At 35.1% G+C, this 27,395-nt stretch overlaps 1 protein-coding gene across 4 annotated transcripts in view; it reads right to left on the bottom strand.

Annotated features, from left to right (window-relative positions):
* SSBP2 (single stranded DNA binding protein 2) overlaps window positions 1-27,395 on the bottom strand; it is a 296,005-nt gene that overhangs the window by 174,504 nt on the left and 94,106 nt on the right. For all 4 annotated transcript variants that reach the window (XM_004420399.3, XM_087430094.1, XM_004420402.3 and 1 more), the window contains one exon: window positions 18,563-18,647. In XM_004420399.3, the coding sequence (XP_004420456.1) occupies window positions 18,563-18,647 (85 nt within the window). The remainder of the gene's footprint in view (window positions 1-18,562; window positions 18,648-27,395) is intronic.

Here is a 27,395-nt window from a genome sequence, read left to right as displayed (position 1 = left end):
TGCTTAGAAACAACAAACATAGTCACAGTCTGTTGATACTATAGGGAGGGAGAGAGATGAGGAGACAGAGGGACACAGACAGATTGCCCTTGGTGAAGTGAGGATGTCTGACTCAGGGTGGATTTTACCAAGGACAAAAACCTTTGCAAATGCTGCTCCCTGTCTGGAACAACCTTCTTTCAATTATTCATTCAGCTCATTCCAAAACCCTCTGATGAAATTCAGCTAGATATCTCTGCTTTTCAACAATCATCAACCATGTATTGAGGCCCACTGTAGTCCAGGCACTGTAGTAGGTAGTAGGGTACACAGAGGGATATGGTCTCAATTATTCTGCATTCATGAAGCTTAACAAATTCTAATCTCCTCCTCCTCCTGGAAGCCTTCTCTCACCTATGCAGGCTAAGTTTAAAGTTCACCCCCTAAATGTTTCCATAATATGCTATGTTTATTTTTCTGTCAGAGCACATTTTATTGTAATCATCTGTTGACTTGTTTCCCTTACTCAACAGAAGCTCCTTAAGGGCTGGGACTCTGTTTTATTTCTCTCTCCAGGACCTAGGCTTGTGTCTGGCAAGGTCAATAAATATACTTTTAATTAAAGAAGGGGCAAAATAAAAAGAGGGGGCTGAGATGGTCTAACTGCCTTTTTAAAAATAAAAGATGTAGATTAGATACCAGAAATAAGATAAATCACACATAATAATTTTTAGATATTTTTATTTATGGATCACAAATAATGCATATCATACACTAAAGTATTACAAACTTAAGGATCCTCACATATCTTAGTTAGAAAATAAAATTCATACCAATGTTCTATAATACTTCTGGCATTGTTATAAATAATTCAGAATCACAGGAAAAGATTGTAAGGAAAAGCTCAGTACATGAGAGAAACAGGAAAAAGGGACAGAGAAACAAGAAATAATTTGGTAACTGAAAATTCAAAAAGGAAAACCACTAAATTCCTTACAAATTATTTCGTCTATTTTTCTTACTATAGCAATAAAACAGTACAGGAGAATAGATATTAAAGAAAGGCAGTTTCTTCCTTTAGGAAAGCTTTCCTTAAAACTTTTTATACTTGGTTACCTTCGACTGAATATGTTGGACAATAGAGAATAAAAATATCACTATTTAGGGTATACATTTTTTAAATACAAAAGCAAAAGGCATTATACTATTACCAATCTATCTACATAATTGGCCACGTGCAAAAGAAGTACTTATACCAATGTTTTAAACCATCTCTGGACAGCAGTGAAAAATAGCAAGCTAAATTCAAGTAGTCTTTATCAATATAATAGTTGTTTATTTTATTAACAAAGTCTGAATTTAGAAAAGTCAACTATTATATATCTCTAAATTGAGGCCTATGTTGGTAATTTCCATAGACTCAATTTAATAAAATGATCCTGTATGTATATTTATTTTTTCAAAGTGTATCTACATTTATAATGTGAGCTAACACTATAACAGAAATCAATCTGGCAGGATTGGGAACAGGGTGGGGAGGCGGGTGTGGCTATAAAAGGGCAACAAGAGGAATCCTTGTGGTTCTGAACCTTGCCTAGGGTGGTAAACACAGGAACCTACACACGATGAAAATCACACAAAACTAGATACACACACACACACACACACAAACGAGTACAAGTAAAACAGGAGAAATCTGAATTAGATCCGTGGATTGTAACAAGATGTTGAACCCAGAGGCTAGAGGACAGCACCTATTATAACTGCATGTGAATCTATGCTTATCGCAAAATGAAAAGTTAAATTTAAAAAAACTCAATCTGGCACAATCCACCCTACGTTCACAACAATTCACATCCATCCCAATACAAGATATACTCACTGCCTTCCCCACAATCCCCAAAGTGTCTTCCTAATTACAGTATTAGTTCAAAGTCCAGGATCTAATCATCTAAATCAGGCTGAGATGCAAGAGATGTTCTTGGGTACTACACCTTGAGTACAATTCCTCTCAGTAGGAAGAGCTGTGAATTGGAGACAAGTCATCTACCTCCCACACATCCAAAAAGCCCTGTTTTCAGGGCTAGGATAATCACAACAGATACTCCCATTCGAAAAAGTGTGTGTGTGGGGTAGGGGGTATAGGAGGCATGTAAACGTCACTGGTCCATAATAATTCTGACACCCTGCAGGGCACGTGTACCAGTACCTTGATCAGGGCCCAGTCCAACTCAGTGGGAGTACTTCTCTGTGTTCTAGGTTCTGCCCTCTAGCCTCTCAGTTCCACCATCTGAGTCATGCTCCCGTTTCCATAAAAAAGAAGCTCATATTTGTAACTGGGAACTTTTCTGAGCTTTTTTCTTGCCTACAGAAGTTCAGGGATACAAAAGTCTCTTCATTTTGTGCTGTTTCAGTCCCTCTAAGTCCAGGCTGATATAATTCTTTTTAAAACTTTATAGGTTTCTTATGTATCAATTTCTAAATCCACTCATTCAGGCAAAAGCCATGCCCACAGATCTCTTTGAAATAAGTCCTTCTCTACCTTGAGATCACTGTGAGGCTACTGTGGGACAAAGTGCTGAAGATTCTTAGAAGCCCTTTGGTTTAACAGACAGGAACTAGGAGGCATGCCCTTAAGATACTTGGAAGGCTTTGTGTGTGTCTGAAAGACTCTATGAGGGCCACCTCAAATCTTTGTGAGCTCTTAAAACAGGTTTTATAGTTACACCGTAGTTTCATTCTTACCTTGAGGTTATATTTTCCTAACTCCGCTCTGGATTTGATCTTTATTCTGAGGCCCTTTCTTACTTTGCGAACCCTTTGAAGGCTGGAAAACCTGTGTTGGGCCCTTTAGATTTCCTCCAAATTCTGCTTGAAAACAAGAATTCTTTTTTAGCTCATCTCTCTCCATCCATATCTCATGAGATACAGCTAAAAGAAACAGTTGACAACACTTTAGACATTCTGCTTGGAAATCTCATTTGGCCAGATCCATCAGTTCATTAAGTACATTTTCGATTTTCCATGTTACCCTGGGCGACAGTTTTGCTAAACTTTCTGCCACTAGATAATAAAGATCCTATTTCCAGCCTCAAATAATAATGTCACCACTTTCTTTCAAGCCCTCACCAACAGTCCGTGAATCCCTTCCAGGCTTCCTGAACAGTCTTCTTTACCCACCAGGTGGTCACATGGACTTGCAGTTTTTGTTACAGCAGCATCCCACTTCCATATATTAAATTCTGTTCTGATTATCTCTTGCTACATAACAAACCACTCCAAACTTCGCAGCAGAAAAAATAACAACCCTTTTGTTATGCTTGTGGGTTCTGTAGTTCAGGACTTTGCACAGTGAACAGTGGAAATGGCTGTCTCTTCAGATTCCATGGTATCTGGACCTCAGTTGTGAAGACTCAAAACAGCTGGGGGCTTCTTCACTACACGGCTGGTACCTGGGCTCAGATGACTGGAAGACTGAGAGACTACTGATCTTGGGACTGAACTTCTCACAGGATGGTGACTAGGTTTTAAGAGGAAGCATCCTGAGAAGGAACAGCCAGAGAGCCAGCATTCCAAGAGACCAAGGCAGAAGCTGCAAGGCCTCCTCTGACCTAGCCTCAGAAGTCACATAGTGTCACTTCCACCACATTCTATTGATTACAACACATCATTAAGGTCAGCCTAGATTCAGGGGAAAGGAAGTTGGACTCCACCTCTTGATGGGAGAGTGGCAAGATCACTCTGCAGAAGAGCATGTGGGATGGGAGATATTGTTGTCACCATCTTTGGAAAATGTAAAAAGCCACAATGAATATGAAAAGATTGATCAGGCTCAAGAGGAAAATAGTTGAGGCTTCAACTCATGACAACTCTACTGAACGGATAATAATATATGCAATAAAAACAATACAAAAATCATTTCTCAAAAAACTTAAAGACTAGAAAATTATGACAATTATTTGTTATTGGGTTCACCTTATATGGTGATAGGTGGGTTCACCTTTTATGATGATAAAAATGGAGTCCTTACCGTGTTTTTATTAGTTAAATTTTATAAAAATAGTTCTATGGCCTCTACTGCATTATACTATCATTCTGAAAAAAATATATAATAAGCATATACAAATAAGGGTCTGAATGTCCTTCTGAATTAATAGCTAATATTACCAAACAATTTACACAAAATTTGAAGCTGATAATGAAAATATGTGTATACTATCATTCAAAATAATTTACCACATTGCTCATGAGGAAAAAAACACGTTATATTAAACTCTATACTACTGACATTGCAAGAAGTATAACAGATGAGTCGACTACTTCAAATATAATTTCCCACTATTTTCTAAGTGCAGAGAAGACTGCCTATCTACCATAACCATGATTCATCAATAAGATGCCAATTATCTTAAAACATGCCAGCCCTCGTGGTCTAGTGGTTAAGAACTGGCACTTTCACCTCTGCAGTCCAGGTTCATTTCCCAGTCAAATTCACTTCCCTGAACCTGGGAACCTGAACCTAAACCAACCACCTGTCTGTAGGTTGTCATACTGTGGCGGCTGCTGTTGCTATGATGCTGAAAGCTATGCCACTGGTATTTCAAATACCAGCAAGGCCGCCCATGGTGAACAGGTTTCAGTGGAGCTCCCAGACTAAGACAGACTAGGAAGAAGAACTTGGCCACCCATTTCTAAAAAACTTGGCTCTGGTGGCCAGCCCCATGGCCTAGTGGTTAAGTTCCACGTGCTCCGCTTCAATAGCCCAGGTTCCATTCCTGGGCATGGACCTACACCACTTGTCGGCGGCCACGCGGTGGTGGTGACCCACATACAAAATAGAGGAAGACTGGCACAGATGTTAGCCCAGCGCAAATCTTTCTCAAGCAAAAAGAGGAAGATTGGCCACAGATGTTAGCTCAGGGCAAATCTTCCTCAACAAAATAAATAAATAAATAATAAAAATAAAAATAAAAATCTTGGCAACGAAAACCCTATGAACAGCAGTGGAGCACTGTCTGATAGGGTGCCAGAAGGTGAGAGGATGGCACAAAAAAGCCTGGGCAGAGTTCCCCTCTGCTGTACACAGGGGCACTAGGAATCTGCATCAAACGGCACTAACGACAAATCTTGAAACACACACTTATTTTATGTATCATTAAAAAGAGGGGAAAATACCACCAAATAATTAGACCATGGCATGAAACTTTTTTATTAATTGATTACAAGATGCATACCAATTTTGGAAATGTTTAAAAATATATGTATCTTTTTAAATGCTTCCTAGAATTTATGAAATATGGTACTCATTGATTTAACAGGAAAGATGCTATTACATAAAATTTTCAGCCATTCTTCAACTGGTCATGAGTGTAAATGTTGTAATATCTCTACTTGTTTTTGTACAGTGTGTTTATACAGCAAAAAATAAAATTTTTCTTGTAAATCACTTGACTCACAACCTGAGAAGAAGTTCTTAAATGTTTAGATCTATTCTTATCATATCATCAAATAAGTCAGCCAAAAATGTGCTTTGTACTGACCATTTAAAGTAATAGTAGGAAAACCCATGAGAAAAACAGCTTGAATATGAAAAGGAGGGAGGTGCTTTCTAGAATTATCGGAAATGACTAGTAGGCAGCAAGTTTCAGATTATCCTTTTTCATTCTGAAAATTGTTAGCTGGTCTAAGACAAAACTCTTTCCTATCTTTTTCTTTTCTGGGGTCAGGGGATAGGTATAGCAAATTAAACTCTATTAGCTAAATGTCTGTCAAAAATAAACATGGTACATTAGCTTACACAGTCTTGCTTACATTCTTAATAAGCAGAATAAACTCAATTTGGCCACAAGGCTACCGTGATTTCAATATCCCAGGTAAAGCTGCAGCAAAGACCTTAAAAATTAAATGTTTTGATTCATAATACAAAACAAAATAAATCTTAACTGCTTTAAAATTAAATTTCATACAGATAGGCACTAATGATCAGATCATTTTAATGACATCACTGACCATGTAATGTGTTATAAGACACATTGTATTTTCTATTGAAAATGAAAATATTATTTGAGAAATCTAACAGTAACTCCTCCAAGCTTTCAATATGATAAAAATTTACTTTTTACTTATCTTTTAATATTCTGCACCAGTTTTATCAAAGAGCATTTTTTCTCCATTTAAAGAGATATCAAGAACTCATGAGACAAGAATTTAAAGTACTTTTAATAAATCTGATCAATGTTTACCTATATATTTAAAGGATTGCATTTTTTTCCTCATTTAGAATATTAGTTTAATATATAAATTAATCTCTTTCAGAACTTTCCTAAATATCAAGGTCTTATTGCTAATTCCTACTCTTTCTCTAATTGTTCATTATACAGAACCGAGGCTTTAAAAAATTATTTTATTAAACAGAAGTCATATTTCTTGTTCTTTATTTTAAAAGCAGATCCTCAGGATGATTCTTAAAAAATAAAAAATCCCTTTTTTTAAAATAAAAACTACAAAAATAAAAACCCTAAATTGAATTACTATTTACCTTTACAAATTTGTTTTAACTCTGATTCAATTCATCGACTCCTCCCCAAGAGGGAGACAGTTCTTATGCTCTTATTCTCACCTCAATAGTAAAGTAAGTATCTACCAGCTTATACTTTACCCAAGGGAAAATATGCACGAGATTTTCTCTACAAATATTTGATGACAAGATCTATTATTCCTCCGTTAGATTTCTAATTAACTTCCATTATTAGTAAAAAAATAAATAAAAAGGGCTTTACAGAAATGGCAGTTCAACTAAAAAAAGTCTTAAATTTCTTTTTTTAAAATCTAAATTAAATAAATCAACCGTAGTTCCCTAAGCACCTCCCTTTATTGCTATTCTAGTCTTTTGATATGAGTAAAGTAGCAACAGCTGTTGTTTGTTCTGGACAGGTACAAACCGACCATGAGAACTATATACACATTTACATTACAGAAAACTATATATAATTATCACTTCCTAAACCTCCTAAAATAAGAAAAAATATCTTACTGGCTCTTTTTTGTGTCAAAGAAAATTACTGAGATTTTTGTTTGTTTTAATTCAGTCTTGCTATTACTTTCACTCCATCAAAGTTTTAAAAAAGAAGAAGAAAAAGAAAGTGAAAATATTTTAAGCTAATAGTCTGAACGGAAAAGCAAATCAGATAGAGCACTGACAGCCAATCTCACATTTTAAATGCATAAGGTGAACAATTTACTCAAGTTGGAGTAGGTAGGAAAGCCCTCACCAAAGAGGCAGAATTTGACTTGTACCCTGACTGACAGGAAAGCTTGCAAAGGCAGAAGCAGGAATATTACATGAGGAAGCCTACTTTTTCACACTGGTGGAAATTGTTCAAGTTGATTACTATTTAACAGAATTTAAATTTAGAAAAGTAGGCTGCGAGTTTACTCAGAGAGTATCTCGGAAACTGATCTGAGCAGGTAGGTCCCTGAGCAAGAGCAGCAATCATTTTTGTTCTGGAAATAAGCATCTCTCAGATAATACAGAGGAACTCAGTAGATGATCCAATTGGATGCACACCTTTGACACAGGAAAATATAGGAGTCAACTAAGAGCAACTGAAGGGAGCTAGTAATAAAAGGCAGAAAGCTTCCCTCAGTAACACGTGCCGTTAAACCTCATTGGCACCAAAGAAACTAACCCTGAATTAAGAACACAAAAGCCTAGTTTCTCTTAAAGGTAGAATTAGCCTGAAAGTCCCAGCAAGTGAACAAGCTAAGGAAAACTAAGCAGTAACAGGCAGCTGAAGAGCAAGGAGGAGAACCTTTGAGGATCAGCTTAGGAAAGTGCCCTCCTTATTCACTGTGCTCTCCCAGAGAGCCCACTTAGAAAGTGGGAGGACACCACAAGTTCTACAGGACCTAGCAGTGGTGCCAGCTCAACCCTTTCTAGATGTGGCCTTGAAGAAGCTTGAGCTCTCATCCACTCAAGATAGGAGGTAGGTGAGAATGATTCCCAAATAAAAGACATACAATGCTCCAGACACTCCGCTCTCCCCACAACCCCGCCAACAAGTCAATAGAAAAATAAATAAGTAATCAAGAATGTGGATGTGGAGACAGAACAAGATAAGTTCCATTTATATTTCAAACATAAAATTTTGTTAAGACTCCTAATTCTCTGCCAACTTAGGGATAAGGGAGAAGGTAAGGTGATAAACTGATAAGGCAATTATCAAAGGAAAACAAGAAGAAGGAATAATAAGGAATTCAACGATGGATCATATGAGAGTAGTGCAATGTTCCCTTGGAAATGGGGGCACTTAGTTTAGAAAGAGCATGCCTGAAGAATGCACATTCTTTCATCAAATATTAACTGAGTACCAATTAAGTACAAGCCACGAGACTACTAAATGGAACATGATATATTTTTACACTCTTTACATATGCTCACCTCCCTATGAGAATTTTTACATTGCTCTTTAACACGCAATTCCATACATGCTTGCTAAAACAAAGTTGCAATGAAGAAAGACGGCTAATATATTGAGATTTTCTATCTATTAATCTAAGTTTCAAAAACTTCTGGAAGAAGCCATGGATCATTTACGTCCATTTAGTTTTCCTCCTAAATTTGAATCTACTTTCCCCCCGATACAATACATGACTGCTTTCTAAAATGAAATTTGGCCTATAAAAATCATTCAGGCTTTGACATCATTTGAGTTTCAAGTTTTGCTTTAGAAACTATAAACACCTTTTGAATACCTTAGGAACTCAAGATAGTACATTAACACCAAACAAATTTTATTAGTTGCCCTAGGATAGAGAGTGCAATTTGGAAGCATCCTTAAATAGCGAACAGATCTGGTCAATTTACTGGGTTACAGAACACACCAATCATGCTATCTAAGTCAGTCTAAGTATTTACCTCTCATTGTGTTATATTTTTCCCCCGTCTTAATACTAGCCTCTTCCTTCCTGTCACCCCTAAATGTGAGCATTTTTTCCAAATTTTCATCCGCAGGTCTTAATCCTTATTTTACCCTTATTCCCTCATTAATTTAACCCATTCTTATAGCTGAACCTATTTTTCTCTCTGTTCTTCCCTTCAAATTTCAGATTTCTGCTAATGGTATCACAAGTCTCAGTTCATCAGTCATGTTTACTACAAATTATTTTTAATTTTTCTCTCTTCCTCAATCCTTACAACTAGAAAATCTCATCTTTTTTATTCTTCATTTTCAATTTCATCTGCCACCACTGGAATTCAAGGGCTTTTCAGCTCATACCAAGGCTATTAGGATAGCCTCCTCACAGTAATTCACTATTTTTTGAATATGCTCAAATAATGACTTTCCCTTGCAGAGAGAACAAAAGTTTCATCCAGTAGAGTTGAAAAAGTATTTAATGAAAATTTGGAAAACATAAGTTTTCCCGGCTAAACCTCACTCAGTTTTTAAACAATGGTATATCCTTTACTTCTCTGGGTACCAAGTTCCTTATCTAGTAAAATAACTAAATTGGACCAAATAAGCAGTTTTCAAACTTTGTTATTTAAAGTTTTTGAATTGTTTTGGATTCTGATACTGTAAATACACAAAAGAGATGAAAAAAAAGAGAGAGAGTTGCTTATGCAAGAGTTTTACCAAGAAACCTTGAGAGAGAGTTGTTGAGCCCTGAGGGAGTATAGGGGAGACAGATGCAGAAATTGCTGTTGTAATGCTGTCGGAACATGATGAAGACTTGAACTAAGGCATTTGCAGTGAGATTAGAGAGGAGAACACATGGGTGAGAAATGTTTAGGCAATGAAATTGACTGGTTTTGATGACCAGTTGGAGATACAGGAGAAGAAGAATAAAGGGGATAAAAAGAAGATTCATCGATGGCATGGGTAACTAGTTAAATGGAGATTCCATTTCATTAGAAAGAGAAAATAGAAGGAATTGAGAAAGGGTGAGAGCTGAGCAGCTCTGGTTACGACAGAAGGAGGCCAAGGCCTTTCGGCAGCGTGTTCTCTTCTTTCTCATTCCTAGGCCCTATCTATGGCCTTTCCACTGTACCTCAAAGGTCCAGAGAAATCAGCATGAAACCACTGAAAAGGATAATTTCATAGTTTCCTTAGTTTTAAAATTCTACCATCTGTTAGCTAAGCATTGATCCTGTGTGTGATTTTCTAATCTGGTCAAATAGCTCTGATTACTATTCCTTAAATACACCTTAACATTGTTCCAACATCAGCCAGTTTCTCTGATATGCCTTCCCCCATACATCTCTTCTTATCCAAATCCTAGTCATCATTCAAAGGCCAGGGCACACCCACAGTGTCTAAACTCATACAGTATAGCAGTTATCTATATTACACTCATAGCAATTAACTCATGATATACAGCTCACATACCTCTCCAAACAGATAAGGAACCCCTAGAGGCAAAAATATGTATAAACCTTTGCCCCTCCCATAGCCTCATTCAAAGTAACTTGTACATAAATGGGTTCTCAAAAGAGAGTTAATACAGAAATGATAAAAGAATCATCCTAGTCTACCAAAATCATTTCCCTCAGTGATAATCCTGCATAGAATTAAATTGCTAGTAGTTGTACCCTTTTCTTCTTCTTTAGAAATCTAGATATTTTAACACAATATATCACACACGTTTTAAAGTTAAGTTTGACTTTGATAATAAAATCTTAAAGCCACCTTAAAAATATCTGTACCTTCTTTTTCAAGAGATTCTGAGACTTTCCCTCTAGAGTTCAAAGATTCAAATGTTAGCACCTGAGCTTTGGGAACTCATAATATCTATCTACTGTGGCTGGCTGCAAATAATTCCTTGTATTATAATAGTATTTTGTGATTTTAAACCCAAGAGACAGAGGAAAGTATCAGGCCAAATATATGTGAGAAAAAAACAAACTTAATACTCAATTAAATTAATACTCAATTATACTCAAATAAATTTACAGACATTTCATGAAGTCTGAAAACAGATAACCCATTCTTATTAGTACAAAAGAGAGTGGCACATCATTACAGCTCTATCCATTATTTCTTGGATAAGTAAATATTATTTAAACTCCTAGTATACAGTCTGTCAAGACAGTACTTAAAACCGTGACGCATTTATTTATTTTAAAAAGAGACAGGAACCCCTAGCCTCAGTACCAATGCCCACCAAAACCAAAAAACACAACAGTAATTGAAAACTGTGGACTGGGGTAAGTGAAACAGTTTTGCCAATATTTTTAATTTCTTTCCTTCAAATCAAAGGGAAAAGGAATAAAAACAAGACAGAGACTTTCACTTTTCTAAGTCGTCCAAAATACAATCATTTCAAATGAAGTTCTATAATATATAAAAAGTAAACAAAATGGCTATAGAAATATGACTCTACAAAACCAAGCTATTTAGATGTATTTCACTTTTCCTTTTAAAAATCTCCAAAATAACTTATTTCGTTTGACTTTTAAATTTATGAATTTCATACCTCTAAGAGTAAGTTAGAAATGCATGCTATTTTTGACAGAGTATCATATTTCTGTTGTCTTTTTATGTTTATATGCTATTGGCAACATAGTCACAGGCAGTGCAACATCAGCATCAAACATAGTAAAGAATAAAGGTCTTTCCATATTCATCTTTTCACAGTCACCAGAAATTAGATTTTAACAAAAATTAATACATCAGTGGGGGGAAAAGGGCTGAAGACGAAGTTTCTTTAAAACACATACTTTGGAAAAATATATTATTTTTCACAATTAAACAAACTGAATAAAGTCATCCCTGTTCTGTTTCTTTCACTCTTTTCCATATTAGTTTCTCCATTTAATCTGCACGGATTTCGTAATGTCTATACTGCAGTAAATTATGCTGTAAAATATTTTTAAGTAGAGTAGAATTCTTCCACAAGGCTTCACAGTTTCCTTGATTGTCTCCCTTTATTCATGTTTCCTATCAAATGACTGAAATAACATTGCCCTACAGGAAATCTCGGGATCAAAAGAAATAGGAAAAATAGCTGATACAGTTATTAGCAGTACTTAGGCACCAGCCAGAGGCAATCCCAGGCCCAGACACAAACACAGCACAGGTGATTTGGTGAATGTACTTCTTCAAATCAACACAGCTTGCACAAAAACACAATGAAGTAAATAAACAACTTATGCTAGAAGGAATATAAGGTAGCTTATAAGCTTTATATATGGCGAAAGAAATTAAACTGGACCCTACAGGAAATGAAAGGGTAGAAATAATATAGCAGATAAGAACAAGGCAAAAAATAAATTTCATTATGTCCCTACCAGTTGAAGTGAACAACGACCTCTATATTGACTGATGTGTTGTTAGTGCCATGGAGTCGACTCTGACTCCTAGTGCCCCTGTGTACACAGAGGGGAACCCTGCCTGGTCTTTTTGCACCATCCTCTCACCTTCGGGTGCTATATGAGACAATGCTCCACTGCTATTCACAGGATTTTCACGGCCAATTTTTTCGGAAGTGAGTGGCCAGGTCCTTCTTCCTAATCTCAGTCTAGAAGCTCCACAGAAACCTGCCCACCATGGGTGACCCTGCTGGTATTTGAAATCCTGGTGGCCTAGCTTTCACCATCACAGCAACACACAGCTGCCACAGTATGACAACTGACAGACAGGTGGTGTGATTCCCTGACCAGGAAACAAAACAGGCCACGGCAGAAAGAGTGCCGAATCTTAACCACTCCCACCAGGGCTGGCTATGTTAACTAATAAACATTAATATATATATACCTAACAAGTTTTTTTTTTCCTAATTACCATCCATCTCATCATCTTTTTATCATTATTTTATCATCTTAATGGACTTTAAATGTAACTTTATTGCTCCTGACCTATTAAGAACTCTAGCTTACATGGACTGTTTAGTAGAATTATGGTCCAATGTGACACTATTCATTCATCTGAGCATTTAATTACACCTACTATTTGCCAAAATCTAAATACATATCAAAAGTTATGTGTACTTACCCTTCCACAGTTTTACATCTCTCTCCATATTCTTACATATCTATAAATTTTGACTGATCCAACAATATAATGCTATACTGTATCTCTACCTGCATTTTACTATTTGATATTTCAAACTTCCTGAGGAAAGGCCTCTTGCTAGATGGTGAGCCCATGAGGACAGGGACTGTATATGTTCTGCTCACCACTACATTCCCTCGTGCCCTGCCTCCCAAGACACAAAACCTCTGCTACCTGCTTTGATTCCCTTGTTAGGTCTTTACAAGTTGCTGTCTTCTCGAAATTTGTTTTGAAATACAAAGTGAATAAAAGTAGCATTGAATGACCTTCCTGCAACTGCATATTCAGTTATACTAAAATGAGATATGACAAATACTTATTAGATAATTTTTTAATTATTCATTTATATAAACACCAAAGGTGATTTGAACATCTCACGCCAGGCACAGGGAGTGAAAAAGATAAGACTAAGCTTATTCCATGAGTAAGCTCAAAAATTATTAGAGAAAACATCCCATTACAAAAATCTAAGATACAGGGACATTAAGGAGGTACACAGAGGATGTTACAGGAGCCTAACAAAGAATGCACCTAACTCTGTGCAGTAGTTTCTACAGAAATATTTTCCTCAATAATATATGATTATGTGTAAAAAATCTTCATGAGGTATGAATGAAAACAATCTTCTCCTATTATTTTATTTACATAATATCACGTTTATATATCATTTTTAAAAAGCATCCCATCACTAGAAACCTATAACATAATCCTTTCTAGATGTTACAAACACTCTCTTAAGCAAGAATACAAAAAATCAGCCGCATGTCATCAACAATTATGACTCAAGCCTATCACTTTACCTAAACATTTGAACGATTTGAAACGTTTCCAGTTTCCCAACTAACAATCTACTGCCTTCTGCAAATATTTATTGAACATCTATTATTTGACAGACCCTGGGGAAAACAAATCTAATTCTCTGCTCTCAAAGAGCTCATTGTAATAATGTGATTTCATTACCAACACACTAAAGCAATAATATATTTTGGCTCTATCTTTGCTTTAGGACAATTAAGGAATCTTCCATTCATACCAGAGAACTAAAATTATAACTACTGTATATGTTTTTCATGAAAAGTTTAGTAGTATATATTCATACTTCTCCTAAATATTTTGGAAATGAATGAAAATCAGAAATAAACTGTTAAATAAAACAACTCTGTTAAGCTGTAGCAGAAAAATAATATCTAGTAAACATTAATTAACTCCACATAAAAGCACTGCTTACTGTAGAGTAAAATAAAAACACACTAATGGGGAGAAAAGAAAAGCTAATCCATTAAACTTTAAAAGTTAGTAGATATTAATCACTTGAAATGATGGTTTACTTTTTAATTATAATATAATATATAATAACAATTTGGCAGCTCAGATGAACCTCGTTTTCACTCAGGATAAAAATAACACAGTGAAGCCAGATACCTCCCAGCCATGTGTAAAATAATTTTTCTACAGTAAAATCTCTATATTTTCTTATAAGGTAAATTCCTAGTTATTAAATTTTCCTTCAATATTTCTGATCTTATTCTCTACTTCCCTCTAGAAAATCAACAGGTAGACATAGCAGAGAAGAAATCCAGACAGATTTGTCCAGAGATCATCCCTGGATTTTCTGCCATCAGTTCTCAAGGATGAACCACACCAATGCTTAGAAACACATTGGAAGCTACTGTGCACATTCGTTTTCTAATATTAACTACCTCAACTGTGTTTAAAATATTGTTATTTTAAAATAAAAAAACAAACATAGAAAACCACACAAAATAAATTTATGGCATTATGAAATTTTATAAAGCAAACACATGGTGATTACAAAGTTATTACAAAGTAACTACTGCCATGGTCAGGAAAAATAGAACTTTGCCAAGCATCTCAGAAGCCCCTTCCATGAGCCCCAACCCAATCATAACCTCTTCCCATCTCCCATAAGTAGTCATTATCTAACTTGTATAGTCATCATTTCCTTGTGTTCTTCACAGCTTTGTCATCCAAAAGTGCATCCCTAGACACTATATTATTATTTTATACTTAGCATTGCATACAGATGCTAAATATTTAAGTTAATATATTTTAAAACATAAATGCAGGAAGATGAAAGTTCTACTCATCTTAAGTGTTTTCTCTTTTTCTCACAGTAAGTATGAACAGGGTGATTTTTCGAGGAAAAGGATATTAATTAACACTGCATCTATAACATTTGGCAAATAAAATAAGAGACAAAAATCCATATTCTAAAGAGGCAATGGTCAGAAAACAAGCCAAAAAAATTTTAAAAACCAAAAGCCAAAAACGTTTGTGGAATAGTAATTACCAAAAAAAGTTTATTAAAAATTACACAATGGCTCAAAATTACATCTATTCAGTTTATAGATCTCTCTTTTAATATGTGCACATACAACCCAAATGTCTTTCATGAGAAATGCTAAATGCCCATGCATGTAACATGGTGGCATGAAAACATACGACCACCTTAAATTTAAATTTTATTTTACTTAGTTTTTTATTTTCTAATTTCAGAGAAGAGATTGGAACTACTGAAAGGTGAAATTTAATCTGCTTTAAAGTAACTTTCCTGAATATACAACTAATATTAACTATAGACATCTGGAAAATACAGAAATATATAGTGACAAAAATAAAAATCATATAACGCCAATATTAAAAGATAATCACTTTTGGGGGCAGCCCTGTGGCACAGCAGTTAAGTTCAGCACGCTCCATTTCAGCAGCCCGGGTTCGTGGGTTTGGATCCTAGGTGTGGACCTACACCACTCGTCAGCCATGTTGTGGCAACGACCCACATACAAAATAGAGGAAGACTGGCACAGATGTTAGCTCAGGGAAAATCTTCCTCAGCAAAAAAAAAAAAAAAGATAATCACTTTTAACATCTTAGCCTATTTTTTAATTAAAAGAATTATTCATTATTCACCTCATTATGCCTCCGCTATTTCTTCAAAAAAAGTAGTTTATCTTTCATTATCCATTCAATCTTACAGATAAGCAGAGAGTATAAAATAACAAGACTACTTTTTAAACATATCAGAATTTATACATGCAAGTATTTTTTTACTCTAAAGATGTAGCTAATGAAGAAAATACTTCTCAGGATGCTTCCTTGAGAATGTCCTTGAAATTCAATAGGTATACATATTAATTACTATTATAGAAATGGTTCCCAATGTACTCTAACACAGAAATATAACATTCTATAATTTTACCAAAATCTTATTGTTTGTTCCTGTCTCCCATTTTCTTCCCTGAGTCTTTCAAACTTCTATATCTCCACATTAAATATGAATTATGTTTATCATTTTCAGAAATTGCCTACCATTAAGAATTCAGGAAATACTACTTATGAAAATTACCATAAAAGTGTGCTACAAAAAACATATGTATTTCTAAAAATCCAATTGTAATATAAAATTATGTAAGCCAAACTCTATCTTTTCACCAACTTCCATTTAAAAAAAAATTTGAAGATGTATTACCACTGAAAATAAATTGACTTAAAGGTATAATAAAAATGCCATCTAAGAATAAATTAAATCTCTTAAAACTAATATTTAAGATTATGAAACGTGCTAATTTCAAAATTAATTATAAAATCCAAATACTAAATTTTTCCTAAATTATATTTTCTTAGGATCAGATTACATGGTAAGGGGTTATTCCTCCTTTAAATTCTACTCTAATTTCACTCCTATCTCTGATCAATGCTCATTTTCAAAAACCTTGAAATATTTAACCGGGTTTCTAAAGCTAATAGTTGTGAATACTCTGAAATATTCCAAGTACCTTAAGAATGCAAAATGATGACGACGATGATAATGATGATGATGGCTATGACAACAATGATGATGATTTATCCAATGCTTCTAAGAAAGAGCTGCTAAATTAATACAGTATTCCCTATAAGATCTCCACAATAAACAGTAGGGTACATATTTCTATGGAATTTTGAAAAATTACTTATATAATTAATTTCTTAAGGTAGAGCCACAAATATCCTATGCCCTTTAAAGTAGAACACTAGCACTATCTAATGCCATCTAGCTGTCAAAATTAGTGGGTATTTTAAAAACTTTTCCCACACCTGGCAGGCCAAATCTAGCCATGTCTTTCTTGATGTAAGAGACAGATAAGACGGGGCATGCCATTCTAGCAGATTCCTTATGCTCTTCATGGCTGTCTCTCTGCTTTACTTTCTGCCATCACCCAAGGGTGAAAAAGGAAAATAAGACTGTTCAAATAAATACTACGTCCTGGGTCCTGCCTTATCTGCCTTTTCTCTACTTTTTCTTTATTCGTAGTAGCATCCCTTTCACTCACCTTGTCCCCAAAAGCTATTGTTTAGTACATAGCAAGCTTTATGAGTACAATCAATATCAGAGGAGGAAATCAAGAGCAGTCTCACTTTAATCAGTTTAGTACACATTTAAAGTATTACACAGTCCCTGCAGACGCCCAAGATGTTGACTTCTCTTAAGTCTGCATACTCTTCCGTGTCCTATTTTGGGGTTATAATTCTTCTGGATATTTCCACTCTTCAGTCTAAGGCTGAAGTATTTCCTTTGGAAGAACAAGGTCTTTTTCCCTTTTGAGCCCTGGTTCTGGTTTTTAAGGCTCTTTACACAGAATGATGCCTCCCTTCTACCAACTAAACAAGTATCCCTCTGGTTAACTTTCAGGTATTTCCTATCAGATATTTCCTCAGGCTTCAGCCCCAATTCCATTTCTTCCAAATCAAGGAAACTCAGTCTGTCCTCCTTTTATGGTCAGTTCTGCAAACACAGCGTTTTCCTAGCCCCTTCACAATACCGTCTCCTCAGTCTTAAATGCAATTTTTCCCTAATGAAAATCTTCCTTGTTTCCTTCTTTCTTTTTTTTTTTTTTACAGTTCTATTTCCTGATACCATCAACTCTCTAAAAGGACATTTGCAGTTCTAAAAATAAAATACTCAATATACACCACCTAGGCAAGACAGTTCACTGCTCTTAAGAATTTTTTTTAAAATTCACATTTTCATTTTTGCACAGCATCTTTTGCTCTCTTATCTTGCATTTCCCTTAATTCACAATAAATTCTACTTGTGGAACTGAATTCAGTGAAGGGGCTATTTAGCCTTATGATACATAAGTAAAAGTTGCAAAAAGAGAAGAATATAATATTTCGATACATTTTTAAAATCTTACATGCTTATCATTTACAGAATTCTTATAATGACTCTTTGTGAAATAATTACTATTTAGTTTTTATAAATCTGAAATTTCACAAATCAGGCATGCTTAAAGATACGAAATACCTTTAATAGCTTGGAGTTAGGACTACTCTCTTATCTTAAGCTTCTTCAACAGACTCAAACACCCATTTGTATTTCACTTTTAAAGTTATGAGCCTATTTTTCAAGAAAAAAAGAATAATTTCTTAAGTACCAAAGGAAAAGAATAGATGGTCCAATGCATTTTTCAAGAGCAAGGGTTAACAAGAAAACTGACAATACATCTTAGTAAAATTACATGTTAACTTACATAATCATGGAAGGCTTTTGCTTCACTTGAATGTTCACATGTTTCCCGTCTTTCTGGAGCTGCACAGTAGAGATCCCAAAATACACTAAAAAAGTAATTATGGTAACATTAAGAAAATCATATAATGCCAAATGAGAGGTCATAATTCCAAAAATAGAGGACACACATTATTCTTTATACAAAATGTGTTTTCTTCTTCAGGAAAAACATTTTTTGAAAGATTTAAATTTAGGAAAGGCTCTTCATACAATAAGGTATAAATAACCTAGCCATCGTTCATAAATGCTAATAAGACTCTTTTCTAAGGATAAAATAATTCTTTTAAAAATTTAAAACTGTCATTCTTAATTGTCTGTTTACATGACTTAAACACATGATTGAAATAATTATAGTTTCATAACTTTCATATGAAAAATAAAAACAGTAAAGAAAAGAAATCCTAATTTAATCATTAAAGAATAAAGTGGAGTTCATTAATTTTTTTAAGATAATTTTGCTGTCCAACTGCCAGGCCAACACCCTGACCATTAAATCACACTGGTCAAACAAATACATTTTCTTAAAGTATCCTGTTGCAATTTCCCTTGCAATTACCAAAATAGGTTAGTAATTTTCAAAATTAAAAAATCCATGCTCTCTATTTTTAACTCCTACTCAAGAACAATGGGAAAAAGCGAGAAGGAACTAGTTGGGAAAAAATAATTATACTGCTTCCAAAACATATGGCTCTGCTCACCCTTCTATCTATAAAATTAACAATCAGCATGAGCTCAAAAATCAGGAAAGCAAATGCATAAAGTATTGGTGATAAACAAAGGCAATTATGCTGATCAACAGAAATATTTTTTTATTACACATTTCTCACTCTACAGAAGTGGACAGTAGACTAAGCTAAGTGGTTAAGAGCACAGGTTTCAGAACACGACATATCCGAGACAGAAGCCAGCCCTGTTAATTATTAGCTCAAGTTGCTTAAACAGATGGGAAACACAATTTCCTCCTCTATAAAATGGGGTTGCTGAAAAAATTAAATTATATAAGCACAGTGTTTGACATACAGTAAGTATATTATTAATAATACCATCAACACTATAATTAGGTTTCGTAAAAGCTTAAAATGCACACATATTGTTAAGGCAAATCATTGTGCTGAGGGCACAGTTTATAACGGTAAAATAAAACTCAGTAAATTGAACGTGGTCTCTTTGTTTTGACCCTTGAAGTCTCATTTAGTGTGGATCCTTCTCTCTCTTTGGCTAGGAGAAAACATTCTACAGGCCTTATAACACAATTAATTCAGTAAAATAAGATTACCTTCAAAGGTGAAAAATATGAAAGATAGAGTCTTGGCATTTATTTCCTTTTAAATTTCTACAATAAGCAAGAAATACAAAGAAAACAATAAAGACAAAAATAATTTAAGAAGTTTCAATTCTTTTAGGAGAGTGAAAACAGTTAAAAGTTGCACTTGGCCTCCCTATGTCCCTTTTGGGATAAAAAGTATAAGAATTATAGACATTCAAGGATCCAGCTAAAAGTTTTCTACCCTGATCAGGTGTATTATGAATTACAGTATATCGCAATCATTCTTATTTTCATGTTCTTAAGGAACTTCAAAGCTCTTAAAACTAAAATTTTATAATGGTAGTCTTTAAACTTATTTAGTTTAATCATGGAATATTATATGCAATATTATGACAAATAACTTAATATCTCTTCCTGTTCCCTAATTTCTAACAAATACCATAAGATCTCTGTTGAAAATTATTCCAATGTTACTTTTAAAAGACTGTCTTACAAAATGGACTGGGAGAAAAATAATAATTTATTATTGGAGTATGCCCTAAAAGTTATTAAATAAATATTGTAAATGATTATTTACACATATATAATTAAATTAAATATTTATCTCAGAATAGTACGATTGTTTTACTTCTAAGTTTCCCTTTATGGATTTAATGGGAGGTCAAAAGTTTAAAGATCAAGATTAGGGATAATAAAACAAGTTACTTAAGTAGGATAACTTTACATATGGTATTTCTAACAATCCTACATTACCTATACATGATCTCCTTGAATAAAGGTAAAGAAATATATCCTCTTAAAGACATTTAGCCAAGGGAGAAATACACAGTTCAATAATAATAGAGACATCAACACTCCAGTCTCAATAATGGATCAAACAACCAGACAGAAGGTAAGCAAGGAAACAGAGGGCTTACACAGCACAATAAACCAACTAGATCTAACAGACATATACAGAACACTCTACCCAACAAGAAGCATACACATTCTTCTCAAATGCACATGGGATATTTTCTAGGACAGACTATATGTTAGGGCATAAATTAAGTCTCAAGAGATTTTAAAAGATGGATATCATACAAAGTATCTTCTCCAAGCACAATGGGATGAAGTTAGAAATCAATAATAGAAGGAAAATGAAAATTCACAAATTTGTGGAAATTAAACAAAACACTCCCAATGAATCAAAGAAGAAATCATAAGGGAAATTAGAAAATACTTAGAGATGAAACAAAAACACAACATGCCCAGACTTATGGAATGCAGCAAAAGCAGTGCTAAGGGGGAAATTTAAAGCTATAAACACTTAATGTTGAAAAACAAGGAAAATCTTAAATCAAAAACCTAACTTTAAAAAGTAAGGAACTAGAAAAGAAGAACCAATTAAACCCCAAAGCAGCAGAAGGAAATAATAAAACTCAGAGCATAGATAAATGAAACAGAGAATAGAAAAATAGAGAAAATGAATGAAACCAAAAGTTGGTTCTTTAAAAAGATCAACAAACTTGACAAGCCTTTTAGCTAGATGGACTAAGAAAAAAAAGAGAGAAGACTCAAATTACTAAAGAATCCACCAAAAAACTGTTAGAACAGACCAATTCAGTAAAGTTTCAAGATAGAAAATCAATATACAAAAATCTGTTGGGTTTCTATACACTAACAACAAACTACCAGACAGAGAAATTAAGAAACAATCCCACTTACAATTGCATCAAAAAAAGAATAAAATACCTAGGAATAAATTTAACCATGGAGGTGAAAGATCTATACACTGAAAACTATAAGACATTGATAAAAGAAAATGAAGACGACACAAACAAATGGAAAGATTTTCCATGCCATGGATTAGAAGAATATCATTAAAATGTCCATACTACCCAAAGCAATCTACAGATTCAATGCAATTCCTGTCAAAATTCCAATGGCATTTTTCACAGGAAAAACAACCCTAAAACTTGTATAGAAATCACAAAAGACCCCGAATAGCCAAAGCAATCTTGAGAAAGAACAACAAAGCTGGAGGCATCACATTTCCTGATTTCAAACTATATTACAAAGCTACAGTAATCAATAGACACAAATTGCCTCTTTCTACAAACTGAGATGCTGGTTGCTAAGGAGGTTTTTTTCAATCCCTCTGATCCCCACATCTATTAAACTTGAAACCAAATATTATCCTTGAAATGTGGTAGATTCATCGCCATGAATAATGCTTTAGATTTACATGGTCTCTTTATTCCTAAGCAGAAATAAGTGAAAAATCTGTATTTCACAAATGAAGATAGAGACTAAACACAGAGAAGCAAAACTTGCAAAGCATTAAAATCACTGTTCTTGTCTCATTTATTATTATTAAAATTTTCCCCACATAAATCAAAGGAAGACACAGTATTCCTACGTTGAGGATTCTCATCCAAACACTGTTTTTCCTTCTATCCTGAGGATGTGAGTTAAAATGACTTAGCTCATTGTCAGTATCTCTAGGGAAAATAGAAAGCAAAATGGTTGTCAGAGAGTCTATGAGGTGAATGAACTTGCCAGATGTGTCCCAGAAGACAGGATGCTAACATAATTATATAACCCCTATGCCACCAGCCAGATCTAGGACTATCTGAAAATAAAAATTAAAAGAAGAAGAAGAAGAAAAAAAAAACCCCAGGGAAAACAGTTTTTGCGGAACAAGATATGTTATTATAATTTCAACTCTTAATAACTAAGAAAGTTCCTTTTCTTTGGCCCAAAAATATATTATTAATGAATGTTACTCATAATCCATATTGAAGAAAACACTCTATTCGTAAGACTGAGGAGAGTTTTAAATGAAATGTACATGTACCTGCTCACCCCCTTAAAACTTCCACATACATGTACCTATATTATTCCTTAGCATTACTTAATACCTTTTAAAATGCGAGCATTAAATTTTGTCCCACTATCATAAAATTCTCACAACTCTCAGGTTAGTAATAAATTCATATTTTAAAGTATCATCAAAACAGCTTACATTTAATAAGTATGCATTAAATTCAAGCATCATATACTAAGTATCATATATTCAGCATTTAATCCTCCTATTATTATTCCCACTTTATAGATGAGGGAACCGAGGCTTAGAGAGGTTAAATAATTTGCCTAAGGGTCACACAGTTAGTTAGCGGCAGAGCTGGGCTTGAACTCTTGAACTTTTTAATTCTTACATTATTTTGCCTCTAATGTGAGTATGATATTAAGAGTTACAAGAACTCAAGACTTTGCTGATTATGGGCAGGTTTATAAAACTCTGTCAGACTGAGCAACATCAGCTATTATAAGAGTGTGATAGATGCCTGTCCTAGATAAGACAGCAAGCCCTTTGTTATCCTACCCTTGACCACGTACTTCAACTCATTTCCTGCGTATCCTATGGCAACCACTTCCCTCACCCTACACATAGCTGCCAGCGATCCATGGGTGCCTCAACATAGACGGGACTCAGACGAGACAACTTTCCTGAGTCTCACTTATATCTACTGTCTGGAATTAGCCACTCACGTTGCTCAAAAGGGAACTGTAATTAATGTTTTATTAATAGTGGGCCACTGAATTCTGCTCTGTGTTTAAAAAATAATGTTACTGAAATGAGCACTGGTGACAAGTCAAGAAAACTCAATTCTAATTCTAAATTTGGCCTCGAGCAAATAGTTTTCTTCCTTAGATTCTTTACATTAAAAGAGAGAAAATATTATGTATGTTACAGGCTTTTGCACACATACCAAGAGATCTGCAAAAGTACTTTTAAAAGAAGTATAAAGTTACCAAAAAATATTCTAGAAAAGACTCACATAACCAGTATGGCCAGAAAAAAATTTTTTTTATTAACTGAGTAAAATTTGCCTCAATTTTCTTTCTAATCCTTTCCATTTAGTGAAAGATTTCATCAGTTTTTAACAACGTCTTCTCCCCACCAAACTTTCCTCTGCATCCCACATCCCTTTCCTGCTCTCCTGGACACATTTTGCTTTTTCTCCATAGCCTGACCACCTCTGTTCTTTGCTTTCTCTCTTGCTAATACTCTATTCCCTTCTCACCATGACTATCCTCTTCCTTCTATCCTACTGGTTGCCTACATTGTCTTATATTGCTGTTTAGTTTAAGTTAATTCAAATAAATAATTAGCTATGCAATGCCTATTACAGGCAAGACATACACAATATAAGAACCAGTCTGCCAATTATAAATATAATACCATTCTGGTAAGCCAGTTGACTAATTCCCATGCATTGTTTTCACATGGGTATTGGGTTATTCTTAGCTATACCTGACATCATCCATTAGATTCTAAAATCATTAGAGTGCTAGAGTACTGCAAGATTTGACTTCCCACTGCTAAGTGAAAGAAATGGAATTCTCATGATAATCTTAGCCATTAGTTTCTTATCTCTGCAATGTTATATATATTTAAATATAATTTCAGGATACAAATATATGGGCTCAAAGTTATTTCAAAAGGCGTTTTATTTACAAAATTAAATAAAAATGACAGTTTCTGCCATTAAAACTTTAAATAGGAAGTTTTTAAAAGTGCATATTTTTAAACTACACAAATTGAAAAGGACATTAATTTCAGAGGAAAGAAGTTTCTTGGCATTTGTATTTCTGGAATTCATGGAAGAGTTGGGAGCTTTTATTAAAGCATACAAACAGGAAATAAGTTTTCAAAGGGGACTGGATCAAGGCAAAGGTAATGAACGTGGGAGGCATAGGGAAGACGACAGCACTGGGCCTGGTGCAAACTGGGGAAGAAAAAAAGAAGCGATAAGGGAAATCATATCAGAAACAAGAAAAAACAGCTCCAGAAAGTAAAATCACATACTTTCCTCTCTCCCACACTAAAGGCAGCAATTCCCCTCCTCCTCTCCATGGCCTTTGCCTCTCATCTCTCCTGTACTTTATTGTGCATTTTTGTGCATGTGTATTTCTCTTCCATACATCTTCAACTTCTCCCACTCTTTTCACCTCCATCTATATACATGTTCAAATCTATTCGATTTTAAAAACAAAAACGTTAGGTCCTGTTCTGTTATTAATCCCGAAACTACTACACATGCCACCACACACTTCAACTATTCTCAGGAACCCGTGAGCTGGAAAAATGAATTACAGTAGCCTTCTAAATTTCACTTTCGCCACTCCACTGAAACCCTTCTCCCCAAGACCACCAGAGTTCACCTTACTTCCCAATTCAAGAAAATCTGTGAGTCTTTTTACTGACACTTGCTGCAGAATTTAATCTCTCCTTTGAATCCTTTCCTGGTTCCCATACATTCTTCTTTCCTGATTACCCTCCTTCCTCTCCAATTATTTTCCTTTGAGGATCCTCTTCACCTACCCCTGCTTAAATGCTGACTTTCCCCAGGTCCTGCTCTTACTTGTTACACTAGGCAATTGCATCTATGAATACTCTTCACCTACAGTACGGTCTATGCTGATAATTCGCAAACAATTATGGACCTGTCTCAGAGCTACAGACCCAGATCTCTGACCTTGATAGGGCATCTCTGTCTGAATGTCACACAAGCATCTCAAAATTTAACCTGTCCAAGCTAAATTATGGCCTTTTCTCCCCAGCCTGTTGTCTCTCTATATTCCCTCACTCAGTGGCATCATTGTTCATCCCCTTCTCCAAATCTAAAACCTAGGAATCTCCTTCTTCACGTCCGAACTATTCCTCTCATTGTTCACTACCTGGGATCCATCACCTCATCACCTTTTGACTGGACACTTACTATCGCCTTATAAATTAGACTCATCTCTGTTGTCAACCCTCTTCAATCCATCTCTATGTTGACGCCAAGTGAGTGCCCAAAAGCACAAATCTAATCATGTCATGTACTTTGTTTAAAATCTCTGAACTTTAGTCCAAAATCCTTGATGTACTCCAGGACTTCGTAATCTGGCTCCAGCTCTTGTCTCTAGCTTATATTCTATCACTTCACAGTACTGCATCTACAACTCAACTGGTCCAAGCTATCTGTCATTCCTTAAATGCATGATCATCCCTTTCAAGACTTCATACTATTTCTCGCCCACAATACCCTTCCCTCACTCAGTTTTCAGCTCAGCCCAGATTCACTTACTCTCTGCAGCCTTTCCTAACTCTCCCAAGGTGACATGCATATTCCTTCTGTACTGCCATTATAACCAGTATATACCTTGGTTATAATACCATTAGTTGTTTATCTCTCCTACTACTTATTTCCTCGAGGGCAGCATAGTTTTGCACTTTGTAAATATTTGGCAAAGAGGGTCAAACGACAGGAAAACTCCATTTAAAAATATCCTATAAAAAAAAGTGAACAGAAGTCATAAAATTGCAACTGGTCCATCCAACAGGGACCTTTAGTTTGACCAAATGAGCAAGCAGTAAGTTCTTGAAGAATACTCGTTAAGAAGAGTAATCCTAAGTATGTGGACCTCAACAGCAGCAACAGCTTTCCTGGTCCAAAAAAAAAAAAAAAAAGGCAACCATTATTACAGTTCTGAATCCCTAATCTAGTGCACAGATTACGAAGCCCAGCTCTAAAGAGTTATGGATAAAAAGATCAGGCATCTCAGTATTATCAAGATGTCACTTCTTCCAACCTTGATCTATAGCTTCATTTATTCATTTTTTTTCCCCCCAAAGCCCCAGTAGACAGCTGTATGTCATAGGTTCACATCCTTCTAGTTGCTGTACGTGGGACTCGGCCTCGCGTTGGACGGAGAAGTGGTGCCTCGGGGCGCTCCCGGGATCCGAACCCGGGCCGCCAGCATCAGAGCGCGCGCACTCAACCGCCAAGCCACGGGGCCGGCCCATTTTTTTTAAAGATTTTATTTATTCATTTTTTTTTCCCCCGATCTATAGCTTCAATGCAATACCAATCAAAATCCCAGCAAGTTATTTTGTGGATATCAACAAATTGATTCTAAAGTTTATATGGAGAGGAAAGAAGACCCAGAACAGCCAAGACAATATTAAAGAAGAACAAAGTTGGAGAACTGATACCACCCAACTTTAAGACAATTTATAAATCTACAGTAATCACAACAGTGTGGTATTGGTGAAAGAACAGACAATACATCAATGGAACAGAATAGAGAGTCTCGAAATAGACCCATATAAATACAGTCAACTGATCTCTGACAAAAGAACAAAGGCAACACAATGGAGCAAAGATAGTCTTTTCAACAAATGGCGCTGGGAAAACTGGACATCCACGTGAGAAAAAATGAATCTAGACACAGACCTTACACCTTTCACAAAAATTAACTCAACATGGACCACAGACCTAAAAGTAAAACACAAAACTATAAAACTCTTAGAAGATAACTTAGGAGAAAACCTAGATGACCTTGGGTGTGCAATGACCAGATACAACATTAAAGGCAGAATCCATGAAAGAAACAATTGACAAGCCAAACTCTGTTAAAATTAAAAACTTCTGCTCTGCAAAGGACAATGTCAAGAAAATGAGAAGACAGGTCACAGACAGGGAGAAAATATTTGCAA

The sequence above is a fragment of the Ceratotherium simum genome, chromosome 4, assembly GCF_057802395.1.
Source record: "Ceratotherium simum simum isolate JZ-2026a chromosome 4, ASM5780239v1, whole genome shotgun sequence".
Taxonomy (NCBI): Eukaryota; Metazoa; Chordata; class Mammalia; order Perissodactyla; family Rhinocerotidae; genus Ceratotherium; species Ceratotherium simum.
Note: the sequence above shows the minus strand (reverse complement) of the source record. Positions and strands in the feature narration are given on the sequence as shown.